At 51.6% G+C, this 13,382-nt stretch overlaps 1 protein-coding gene across 1 annotated transcript in view; it reads right to left on the bottom strand.

The window, feature by feature from the left end:
- Positions 1-13,382, bottom strand: part of LOC102690491 (glutamate receptor ionotropic, NMDA 2B-like) — a 62,624-nt gene that overhangs the window by 26,220 nt on the left and 23,022 nt on the right. The window contains 1 exon segment of the mRNA XM_069197095.1: positions 9,210-9,752. Coding sequence (XP_069053196.1) covers positions 9,210-9,728 — 519 coding nt within the window. The 5' untranslated portion in view covers positions 9,729-9,752.

Here is a 13,382-nt window from a genome sequence, read left to right as displayed (position 1 = left end):
AGACTGAAGTGCATCCAGCCTCAGGGCAGGACCTGAGCTCTCACCTCCACCACTTACAGGGGAAATTCACAGACCACCGGAGGAACCCAGAGCTACCTGAGAAACCCCAGGCAGGCACGGCACACATGCAAACTCCACACAGAACAGGCCGAACAACCCGCAGAGGCAGTGAGGCCTTGAGCCAGTGTGCCCACTGCCCTCAATAATCATCACACACAACAGGACAGGAGACACAGTGTGCCCACTGCCCTCAATAATCATCACACACAACAGGACAGGAGACACAGTGTGCCCACTGCCCTCAATAATCATCACACACAACAGGACAGGAGACACAGTGTGCCCACTGCCCTCAATAATCTCATATCCCTCAGTAATAATCACACACAACAGGACAGGAGACACAGTGTGCCCACTGCCCTCAATAATCATCACACCCAACAGAACAGGAGACACAGTGTGCCCACTGCCCTCAATAATCTCATATCCCTCAGTAATAATCACACACAACAGTACAGGAGACACAGTGTGCACTGCCCTCAATAATCTCATATCCCTCAGTAATAATCACACACAACAGGACAGGAGACACAGTGTGCCCACTGCCCTCAATAATCTCATATCCCTCAGTAATAATCACACAACAGGACAGGAGACGCAGTGTGCACTGCCCTCAATAATCTCATATCCCTCAGTAATAATCACACAACAGGACAGGAGACAGTGTGCACTGCCCTCAATAATCTCATATACCTCAGTAATAATCACACACAACAGGACAGGAGACACAGTGTGCCCACTGCCCTCAATAATCTCATATCCCTCAGTAATAATCACACACAACAGTACAGGAGACACAGTGTGCACTGCCATCAATAATCTCATATCCCTCAGTAATAATCACACAACAGTACAGGAGACACAGTGTGCACTGCCCTCAATAATCTCATATCCCTCAGTAATAATCACACACAACAGGACAGGAGACACAGTGTGCACTGCCCTCAATAATCTCATATCCCTCAGTAATAATCACACAACAGGACAGGAGACACAGTGTGCCCACTACCCTCAATAATCTCATATCCCTCAGTAATAATCACACAACAGGACAGGAGACACAGTGAGAGAGAGGAGATCACAGAGGATTCCTCAGTAATAGATACACACACAGCAGGACAGGAGACACGGTGAGAGAGAGGAGATCACAGAGGATCAGAGAGTGGTGGACACAAGTTTCTTGCTGACTTCAGCTCCTGCTCTGATCAAACACAGAGGATGCCTTCTCGAATAAATTAGTCCTACATTTCAGATGATCAAATAATTGCAGTTGACCTTTATTCATGGCAGCTTTTAATTAACATTCCTCACCTTCTCTCTCTGATTAAATATTTGGCTAATCCGACGGGGTTTCGGAGACTCTGTCCCCTGGGATTGTCTGCGATCCCAAACATTGTGAGACTGCACTGCTCCGAAGGGCTCTGCCTGTGCAGCGCTGCCCAGCTCCTGCTCTGGGGATACAGCCCAGCTGAGCTGTCCCAGCGTGGGGTCATGGGGCTCACAGCTCCCTCTGTGACAGACACACACAGCAGGACAGAGGACACAGCGACAGAGAGGAGAGCACAGAGAATCCCTCAGTAACAAACACACAACAGGACAGGAGACACAGTGAGAGAGGGGAGATCACAGAGAATCCCTCAGTAACAATCACACAACAGGACAGGAGACACAGTGAGAGAGGGGAGATCACAGAGACTCCTGGTAATAGACACACAGCACAGGGGAGACAGGAGACTGACGAGAACAGAGCAGAGGGCACACTGCAGAAGCCATGGCTCAGGAATAAATGCACCTTTTGAGACTCTTCTCCAGCAACGTGTGTCAGTGGAAATGAATGTACCTCCCTCTCGCCCGGAGCAGTGTATCTGTCAGGCAGCAGGATTGAACAACCTGCTGAGCCATCGCTACAGCCTGCCAGCACCCACTTCACCCCTAGAACAGCCAGAGCACTTCACCTGGAGGGTCAGCACCCCACTCTCACTGACAGCACCCCAGGATCGATAGTGACCAGCGGTCAGACACCAGGCTCGGCACCCCACACTCACTGACAGCACCCCCAGTCTCACTGACAGCACCCCGGGATCAATAGTGACCAGCGGTCAGACACGAGGGTCAGCACCCCATTCTCACTAACAGCACCCCAGGATCGATAGTGACCAGCGGTCAGACACCAGGCTCAGCACCCCACTCTCACTGACAGCACCCCCAGTCTCACTGACAGCACCCCGGGATCAATAGTGACCAGCGGTCAGACATGAGGGTCAGCACCCCACTCTCACTGACAGCACCCCGGGATCGATAGTGACCAGCGTTCAGACATCAGGGTCAGCACCCCCACTCTCACTGACAGCTTCAGTGACCATGTTGTCCATTCTGAGACGATGGAACATCAACACCTGCTGGTCAAACACCAGCACTTACAGCAACATGCTGGTTTTCCTTGGAAGCCTCCCGCCCCAGGGCTGACCAGGGCTGACCAGGGCTGACCAGGGCTGACCAGGCCCAGCCTGCTGACCATGCTGCCATGTGCCAGTGTCCACTCCAGGCCTGAGAGAGCGAGCGGAGACAGAGACGTGCGCCAACACGGTCAGCTGTGTCCACACTCAGAGCCCCACACGGCCCACAGCGCAGCGCCGACACTGGGAGGACTCGTGATCGCTGGGGGGCGCTGTCCCGGACTGCTCCGGCGGGCGGAGGGCCAGCCACGGGAAGAGCTCGGACCGCCCCTCGGCATCTTCACAGCTCCGTGGCCAGGTAAACGAGCTCCCTCAGCACAACACCAGGCACGCAGCGGAGCAGACACTAACACAGCAGCCCAGAGTGCAGTGAAACGGGGAGTGCAGTCCCAGCTGGGGCTCGATTCGCCGGCTCTCTCTCCCTGCTCCTCCCTTGATCTCTTTCCCAGTCCTCCGTCTCCACGCTGCTCCAGCGGCGGAGCAGAGACACAGGCAGAGCCAGCGCGAGGGAGCGGGGGAGGCAGCAGTGAGTCACTGCGCTGTCAGGGCCTCAGTGTCCCGGTGTCAGCACAGCCCAGCCCCCGACTGCTCCCTGCTGCTCCTGGCTCTGTCTGTCTCTGCTGCTCCTGTCTCTCTCCCTGGCTCTGTCTGTCTCTGCTGCTCCTGTCTCTCTCCCTGGCTCTGTCTGTCTCTGCTGCTCCTGTCTCTCTCCCTGGCTCTGTCTGTCTCTGCTCCTGTCTCTGTCTCTCTCTCCCTGGCTCTGTCTGTCTCTGCTGCTCCTGTCTCTCTCCCTGGCTCTGTCTGTCTCTGCTGCTCCTGTCTCTCTCCCTGTCTCTCCCTGTCTCTGCTCTCTGTCAGCCCGGCATGAGCAAGTGAGACCGTGACACAGAGCGCGAGAGAGGAGAGGAAGGCAGGAGGATGACGAGGAAGGGGAGAGGAGTAAGAGCAGGTCAGCAGGCTGTCAGTCACAGTGTGCAGGGAGAGAGGGACAGAAGGCAACAGGCTGACAGAGGGAGTCACTGGTGACACATGGAGAGATAGAGGTCATCACCCTGCTTGTCACATACATCACTGACAGCTGACCCCTCTCTCAGTGCAGTGTTCATGTACTGGAGTGTCCAGTCAGGGTGTCTGTATGAACCCCTCTCTCTCAGTGCAGTGTTCATGTACTGGAGTGTCCAGTCAGTGTGTCTGTATGAACCCCTCTCTCTCTCAGTGCAGTGTTAATGTACTGGAGTGTCCAGTCAGTGTGTCTGTATGAACCCCTCTCTCTCTCAGTGCAGTGTTAATGTACTGGAGTGTCCAGTCAGTGTGTCTGTATGAACCCCTCTCTCAGTGCAGTGTTCATGTACTGGAGTGTCCAGTCAGTGTGTCTGTATGAACCCCTCTCTCTCTCAGTGCAGTGCTCATGTACTCCAGTGGAGTGTGTCTAGAGGCAGGGAATCCAGGGCAGTTTTCTGTGTTCCTAAACCTAACACTCTGGTGATGTCTGAATACCATTGTGCTCTGGAATGCCTTGGCTTTGATGTGTGGTGTATGAAAGGAGTCCCCCTGCTGTCCCTCTGCATCAGCCCTCCTGCCCCTCCTGCCCCTCCTCTCCCTCCCTCCCCGTGATGCGAACAGCTCCGGACTGCTATCAGCTGTGCTGTCAGATTGTGGAGACAGAGAGACAAGAACTCGCTGCTCAGCTCTCAAAGAAAGAGAAAAACTGAAACAGAGGGAGAGAGAGGAATCCCTAATTCGAAGAGACGGGCTGTGTTTCCGTGGCAACTGCGTTTGCACAGTGAGGGAGTCTGCTCACAGTTGCTACACAGTGATACCGGATGCTCTGCTGGTGTGTGCTGCTACACTGTGCGTGTACCAGGAACAGTGGAGTACACTGTGTGGACTTCACTGTGTGTGTTTCTGACTGTGAGTGCAGTAGTACATATGTATTAGTACGTGAAAAATATAGTCTGTATATTACACTGTGTGTAAATTACTTTGTGTAAAGTATACTACTTGTATATTTTTATGGGTGTAATGTACAATGCGTAATTATCACTAGGTGTGTACATTATAATTGTACATCATAGTGTGTGTAAATTACAATGTGTATACTTTGTGAGTATAATACAGTGTGTATAACATAGTGTGTATAATACAGTGTGTATATTAGTGTGTATTGATTACAGCATGTGTATAATAGTGTATTTATTACAGTGTGTGTGTGTTTATTACAGTGTGTGTGTGTTTATTACAGTGTGTGTATAATACAGTGTGTTTATTACAGTGTGTGTTTATTACAGTGTGTGTGTTTATTACAGTGTGTGTATAATACAGTGTTTATTACAGTGTGTGTGTATAATACAGTGTGTTTATTACAGTGTGTATTTATTACAGTGTGTATTTATTACAGTGTGTGTATAATACAGTGTGTGTATAATACAGTGTGTGTATAATACAGTGTGTGTTTATTACAGTGTGTGTGTGTTGCAGCAAGTGGAAAGCTGTGAGTGTTGCGTGCTCGAGCTGTAGATTCTGCTCTAATTAACGAGCTCACTTTGCGATTCTAATCTGCAGTGCGTTTTCACTGGTTTAATAGCAGGATCTATCTGCTCACCTAGCAGCGTCCTCAGGGCTCTGACAAGGTGCTGCCTCCGGAGAGGGGGGTGAGAGCACAGGCGCAGTGTCTGGGGACAGAGCCCTGCTGCTGGACAGGTGGGGTCCTGCTGACAGCGAGCGGAGCTGAGCACAGCTGCACGACACCTGACCCTCCCTCTCACAGCTCGCCCCTGCACGAGCGATCAAGGAACACCCTGACACCAGGGTCAGCACCCCCACTCTCACTGACAGCGTCAGTGACCATGTTGTCCATTCTGGGACGATGGAACAGCGCCACCTGCTGGTCAAACACCAGCACTTACAGCAACCTGCTGGTTTTCCTGGGAGGCTGACCAGGGCTGACCAGGGCTGACCAGGCCCGGCCTGCTGAGCCCTGAGCTCTGGGGAGATCAGGCTGCGGGTGCTGAGGGCAGAGCACAGACCCGCCCTGCGCTGTGAAGATCACGCGTGGGCGTGCTGAGTGACTGCAGGCCAGCTGGCCGGCTCTGGGACCAGGCTGGGGGCGTGGCGGGAGCGTGTGGCCGGCGTGTCCACTCCTCTCGAGCCCCAGAGCGGCGACAGGACAGGAATAGACTCCTGTGGGGAGCGGAAAATGGGCCACAGAATCGAGGGCTCTCTCTCCCCGCCTGTCTCCTTCCCCCGTCCCTCGCTCTCGCTGGGGGAGCACGGCGAGACTGCCACAACTTGAGAAACCAGGACACGGCAGACAGCAGCAGGCCCCGGTTCCTATCCCCGGTTCAAACCCGCGTCTCCACTGCATGGAGCCCAGAGGCGCAGAAGCAGGCTGCAGTCTTGCGCTGATCCCTTATGAAAAGTGGCTGAGGACAGACGCCTCTCTCCCCATCTCCCTGCGTCTGCCTCTCTCTCCCTTCATTCCTCCCCTCTCCCATTGTTCAGCAGAGCTGTACACAATTACAGCTTGAGCAGGCAGTCATTAGGACTGCAATTAGTACCTGACAGTAGCCAGAAAACGCACAAACTGTACTGATGAATCAGAAAAGCAAATATGCTTAATATTGTTTAAATTCCAAATCTGCTCAAAATGACAAGCTTGAAATCTCCAACACCTGGTGCTGTCTTCTGTACAAGAGCCGGCAGCTGGGAGCAAAACCTGGACTGGATCACACTGCTGTGTACTGGGAGTCAGTACTAGAACTAGTTAGAACTAGTTTCTCTCCTTCTTCTTTTAAAAAGACAGAGTTTACCGAATATCTTCATTTTCAATGCCCCCAGCCATCATTTAGGGTCATCAATCACAGCACCTGATGGCAACATCCTGCAGAAAAAGAGGAACTGTGACTGCCCGTGTCTCGTTCACTCTGGGGGCTCAGGGAGAGGGAGGGGCGCAGAGGGAGAAGTGATGCTGACAGCACCTCTGACCAGTAAACAGAACCAGCAACGCAGCTGTACTGTACTGACCTGAATCAGCATCTGTATGAACCCCTCTCTCTCTCAGTGCAGTGTTCATGTACTGGAGTGTCCAGTCAGTGTGTCTGTATGAACCCCTCTCTCTCTCAGTGCAGTGTTCATGTACTGGAGTGTCCAGTCAGTGTGTCTGTATGAACCCCTCTCTCTCTCAGTGCAGTGTTCATGTACTGGAGTGTCCAGTCAGTGTGTCTGTATTAACCCCTCTCTCTCTCTCAGTGCAGTGTTCATGTACTGGAGTGTCCAGTCAGTGTGTCTGTATGAACCCCTCTCTCTCTCAGTGCAGTGTTCATGTACTGGAGTGTCCAGTCAGTGTGTCTGTATTAACCCCTCTCTCTCTCTCAGTGCAGTGTTAATGTACTGGAGTGTCCAGTCAGTGTGTCTGTATGAACCCCTCTCTCTCTCAGTGTAGTACTAACATACTGTAACCCCATTCAAATCCCCTCCTCCTCTCTCTTCCTTCTTCTCTCCTATCTCTGTAACCTGAACATCCACTCCAGGACACATAAATACACACGGTGTATATATAACTATGCAAGTGCGGTTGCCATAGAAACTGCAGCAGTTCTATCTGGTTTTGTGTGGGGTGGATAATTGTGAGAGAAATGGAGGTCTCTCTCTCTCTGTCTCCCTCTTTCTCTCTTTCTCCATCGTTTTTCTCTCTTGTCTTTTGTTGGTATTCCTTCCATTTCTCTCTTTCATTCTCCATTGATAAGTTGTATGGTTCTGCACCCCAGGGCCTTGTGGGATATCACCATGGGTGCGACATCACAGAACGGCAGGCTAAGAGCTGTCAGTGAATAATAGAAGCACTGGCAGCTACAGAGGAGGCGAAAAAATGAATCAGGAGGATAGAGTAGCAGGAACAGCACAGGGTGTGCTGCTAATGTTCTAGTGCAACTGTCCATTGTGAAAGTCCAGTCAAAAGGAGGAAAGAGATCAGTACAGAAAATTAAACTGATCTAGTGATATACCAAAGTAACTACAACACACTGAACTAATATTATAGCATAGCTACATTACTTACTGTATATATTAGTTAAATACCACTACTGAATGACAAAAGTGCATGGAGTCAGTGGCAGGGCCAGCAAGCATTATAGAATAATGACAGATACTTTTGTCTTTACCGAGTACAGACTACAATATCACTGTGTACTCACACCAGACCGCTGTCTTTACCGAGTACAGACTACAATATCACTGTGTACTCACACCACAGACGCTGTCTTTACCGAGTACAGACTACAATATCACTGTGTACTCACACCACAGACGCTGTCTTTACCGAGTACAGACTACAATATCACTGTGCACTCACACCAGACCGCTGTCTTTACTGAGTACAGACTACAATATCACTGTGCACTCACACCAGACCGCTGTCTTTACCGAGTACAGACTACAATATCACTGTGTCCTCACACCAGACCGCTGTCTTTACTGAGTACAGACTACAATATCACCGTGTACTCACACCACAGACGCTGTCTTTACCGAGTACAGACTACAATATCGCTGTGTACTCACACCACAGATGCTGTCTTTACCGAGTACAGACTACAATATCACTGTGTACTCACACCACAGATGCTGTCTTTACCGAGTACAGACTACAATATCGCTGTGTACTCACACCACAGACGCTGTCTTTACCGAGTACAGACTACAATATCGCTGTGTACTCACACCACAGACGCTGTCTTTACCGAGTACAGACTACAATATCACTGTGTACTCACACCACAGATGCTGTCTTTACCGAGTAAAGACTACAATATCACCGTGTACTCACACCACAGACGCTGTCTTTACCGAGTACAGACTACAATATCACCGTGTACTCACACCACAGACGCTGTCTTTACCGAGTACAGACTACAATATCACTGTGTACTCACACCACAGACGCTGTCTTTACCGAGTACAGACTACAATATCACTGTGTACTCACACCACAGACGCTGTCTTTACCGAGTACAGACTACAATATCACTGTGTACTCACACCACAGATGCTGTCTTTACCGAGTAAAGACTACAATATCACTGTGTACTCACACCACAGACTGCTGTCTAGGCATTGTAGTGCTAACCAGCTCCAATGCATAACTGCTAAGGCACACTCTGAACTCATTATAACAAGAGATTTGCAAGAGCAACAGAGCGAAGAGTTGAGCAAACAGCAACTGCTGAGCAAAGAGCAACAATTTAACAGTTAAATTATTATAAATTGTTATAAAAAAGTAACTCTTCTGTCTGCAAACCAAGCTAGAAAAAAAAGTCTAGCAAGATTTCCGTTTTGATTCATGCAATGCTGCCAGGACTCCCTAAGCACCACACCTCCAAAAGCATTAACTGTAGCCCTCTGTGCAAGAGCTGGTCAGCGAGATCACTGAGTCCACGCAATCACCCAATCGCGAGCCCATGTGGGGAGAGCAGAGCACCGATTAACAAGAACATTTCTCCAAGGCTTTCAGCAAACTCCCGGTCCCTTCTCCTCCCTCTGGAAACCCTATCAGCAACAACCAAGGACAGCAATATCCAGCCACACAGAATATCTCCCGACGCGGGCGAACAAACACTCCAGCTCCGTGCGCACATCCCAGCAGCTCTCAGCCCGCACAGAATGCACTGCCAAGCCAGCAGGGGGCGCTGCTCTTACCTTGGCTGCCATGATCATGGAGGAGCCGCCCCGGATGCCCAGGATGGGGATGTGTGTCTGGGCAGAGATGAAGTCCAGTATCTGGGCAATGGCCTCCTGGTCGGTGTCGTCCCCGAACACCACGCCCTGCAGCCGGTTCTTGGTCATCAGGTCGCAGATGCGCGTGATGATGCTCTTGGGGTCGGTCTCATTCATGGTGACCAGCTCCACGCTGGGGCTGATGGCCATGTGCTGGAAGTCCTCTTTCTCGCGCCCCTCGTTCAGCGACACTTCGCTAGAGTTGCCCACCAGAATCACGGCGATGCTGAGCCCCTGGGTCAGCTTGGGGACCAGCGGCTGCGGTGCCCGGCGCGAGTCGGCAGCCCCCGGGAAGAGGAGGAGGAGGAGGAGGAAGGGGAGCACAGAGGCGGGGCTGTAAGAAGTCCGGCAGCACTGAGTTCGTGTTCTGGAGGGAGTCCGTGGTGGGGCAGGGGCAGGGGCAGGGGCAGGGGACTGTGTGTCGTAGCAAAATACAGGCATGGCGAAGAGCGGTGTTGTCAATCCCTGCAGGGCGAGAAAGAGAGAAGTGTGAGGTCACAGGCCGCTGAGCAAGGGACTGTTCTGACCCGTCCCACCAATCACACTGGGAGCTGCGCAGCGGAGGTAACCTCTGTGATGCTGGATGGTGCCAGGCTGCTAGGTGGGGGTGGGGTGAAGGGACAGGAGCCCCTGTCCCACTGTGTACCCCTGAGCTCTCCTTCAGGAGTCAAACCCAGGTCCTCTCGTCAGAGAGACTGCCGACGAGGCTGCAGCTCATCCCCAAGACTCCGTAAAACAATTAAGAAGTGTCTGCTAAATGAGTAATTAATAATTACCATTAACAAAGCTGAGTCAATCTGGGATTTTGTCTTAATCACAGTGACATTGAATCACCAAGGAAAACAAACCAAGATTAGTAAATGTAGGATTAATCTGGAGCTCCCTTGGAAATTCCTCTGTGGCTGTGAACTTCAAAGAGGGGAGCTGTCCTGCGTCCTGCTGCCGGGGCCCCACACTCCTGCCGGATCACAGCCGCTCACTCGAACCCTTAACCTGCTTCATAATAGGATTCTTTTCAACTGGTCGACTGTGTTCAGCTCTTTAACATGCTCTAAGGCAGATTTTAACTACTGTAGTTCACAACATAAACTTCTGCTAAGGGAACAAAACCTGCAGATGTAACAAACCAGAGGCTTGTGGGCCAGTAAGACTGTGCCTGTCAAATGACTTCCTTACACTTAACTGCAGCTCCTGTGCTCCAGAGAACAAGGCTTCTGTGAACGGAGATTAAAGACGGGGTGAGGCAGTTACGTGGCCCACACAGACACAACCCTGAACTGTCTGACAGAGAATTTATGACTTGTGTCGTCTGGTTAAGAAAAAGAGCACAATGTCTTTTTTCACTGTCGAGTGAAGGCAGAAGCAAGGCAGAAACATCTACAGAACTCTTGCTCTGCTTTTAGTCTGCCAGTTCAGTCTCTGTCTACATTTCTGTGTCTCCCTCCCGGCTTCACTCTGTTTCAACTTATCGGACTGTCCGTCTATATTCTTAAGCGGAGATCATCCTTAAAAGCAACAAAACTGGAAGCGTGCATACACACACAAAGAGAAATCAATATTTTATTAAAAGGGTGATCAGGCTGAATAATGCGCTTCATTATTGATGAGATAACCTCTCCCCAAGGATGGCTGCTAGCCCGCAATCGGCTTGGATTAGAGATACTGAGCTTGTACTCTACAAACTGCACATACTCCAGACACACACAGCTCTCACACTGACACATACATCAATCACTGTCACACACACAGCTCTCACACTTACACACAGCTCACTGTCACACACAGCTCACTGCCACACACACTTGGCTCTCTCACTGTTACACACACACAGCTCTCTCACTGACACATACAGTACATCACTGTCACACACAGCTCACTGTCACACACGGAGTTTCTCTCTAAACACATGCACACACATGGCTCTCACACTGACACACACACACGGCTCTCACACTGACACACACATGGCTCTCACACTGACACACACACACAGCTCTCACACTGACACACACGGCTCTCACACTGACACACACACAGCTCTGTCCGTACTCTCACGTGACTCTTAATGAAACCTGTAAGACAGGCAGAGGGCAGAGGTCCTGATCTTTACAGAAGTCTGCATGCTCTCTAGCTTGCTGGTTTTCTTCAGGAGTCCAGCAGGACTTTCCCTGGGGTGTGTGAAAATCTTGAAACACTAGCACCAAAGTACGGCTCTTTTCTGTGAGAGTCGTTGCATGTCACACACACAAATGCATACACTTGCTCAGCGACACATGACAGCAAGATTTCTCTTTTTTTTTTAAAAAGAGTCCTTTTCTGAACATCAGCTTTCAGAATAGAGACAAGAGGGATATGATAAAATCTGGGACAGGCCTGCAGAGCGATAAGCTGTTTGTTGTTTTAAATAAGACGTCTGGGAGAGAATAGCAGAATTGTGCACATTGTGCAGGAAACTATCCATTCATCTGACAGAGCCTATCCCCTCTGGACAGCCAGGTCTGCCTGTGTCCAGTGTCTCTGGCCAGGCTGTGGTCACTGAGCCTGTTCTCTTTGGACAGCCAGGTCTGCCTGTGTCCAGTGTCTCTGGCCAGGCTGTGGTCACTGAGCCTGTCCTCTCTGGACAGCCAGGTCTGCCTGTGTCCAGTGTCTCTGGCCAGGCTGTGGTCACTGAGCCTGTCCTCTCTGGACAGCCAGGTCTGCCTGTGTCCAGTGTCTCTGTCCAGGCTGTGGTCACTGAGCCCTCTCTGGACAGCGAGGTCTGCTGTGTCTCTGGCCAGGATGTCCAGGGATGGTCCCGGCCTCTCTATCCCTCTGTCTCTCTCCTTCTCTCCATCCCTGTCTCCCTCTCTCCTTCTCTTTCTCTTCTATGCTAAACGCTCAGTGACTGCAGATGTTTCTGTTCTTATTTATAGCCTCTTTCATTAACTGTGATGCAGAGAGAGAGGGAACAGAAGAGAGAGGAGGAGGGAGAGAGAGAAAAGAGAGCCTGGCGATCGGATGGGGAGGGAGGATGCTTGTACACTCTCTTCCCTTCAGACATCATGTCCATCTGTCTGTCCGTCTCCTGCCCCACCCTTCCCAGCTCACTCTAGGGTGCAGACAGCGCGGGAGGGGGGAGGACAGGGGTGAACACAGATGACAATAAAAGTACTGCTGCTTTAAAAGAGCTAATTGCGAGGTGGAAGTCCTCACTAATTACAGCTCTCAGTGCTCATTTTCCTCTCCGTGCGGAGGCCTCTGAGAAAGAGGTTTGTGTCTAACCAACTGCGCGAGTTTATTGCCTTGAACCTTGTTAATGACGAGTTTCAATCTGGGCTGATTCTACAGCAGAGTGCAGACCTAGCCCTCGTTAGAGCAGTTAACGACGTGCTGATCGTGTCTGACTCAGGCTGTCTTTCAACGTGAACTCCCTTGCTATTTTTAGACCCGGCTTCAGTGACATTATCTTCTCATTCTTCCCCACACTGATTTGGGAATCACGAGTGACCCGCGAGCCGGGCGGGGGTCGGGGGGCGCCCCGATTCCTTCGCGAGCCCCGGAGCAGCTCCGGGTGAGAGCTTGGGGGTCGGCCAGCCCGAAGGGTCCCGGCTCGCTCACCAAGCCGCCGGTGGACCCGGTGGCACCAGAACGCTCCCTCCCTGGGGAAGCCCACCGCCCGGCAAACGAGCGGCGCCACGCATCATCGCGAGACCCCTGAGCGCTGGCCGGGGGCGGGTCAGAGGGACAGGCCCCCCCGGCCGAGCGCGAGGAGACGGGAGCAAGACAGCGACAGGAGCTACAGCTGACTCCGAAACCGCCTCTCCTCTTCTCTCCATCAGCCACAGCTCCGTCTCCATGGCAACAATTAAAATAGGTCTGCTCGCAGTTCAATGAAACACACATCTCATTTCATTCCAGCACTGCGCAGCGCTCGGCCCACCTCGGAGACACTCCACACACGCACACACACGCGCACCGTTAGAATTAGTCATTTAGGAGACGCTTTTATCCAAAGCGACTCGCAGAGACTCAGGGGGGGCAGCTGGGGCTCCGATGACTGCTGCCGCAGAGCTTCTGTCCACACAGGGCGAGAGCCAGGGGCCTCCTGGCGATCAC

This window comes from Lepisosteus oculatus, chromosome 12 (assembly GCF_040954835.1).
Source record: "Lepisosteus oculatus isolate fLepOcu1 chromosome 12, fLepOcu1.hap2, whole genome shotgun sequence".
NCBI classification, from domain to species: Eukaryota; Metazoa; Chordata; class Actinopteri; order Semionotiformes; family Lepisosteidae; genus Lepisosteus; species Lepisosteus oculatus.
This window is presented reverse-complemented; position numbering and strand designations above follow the sequence as displayed.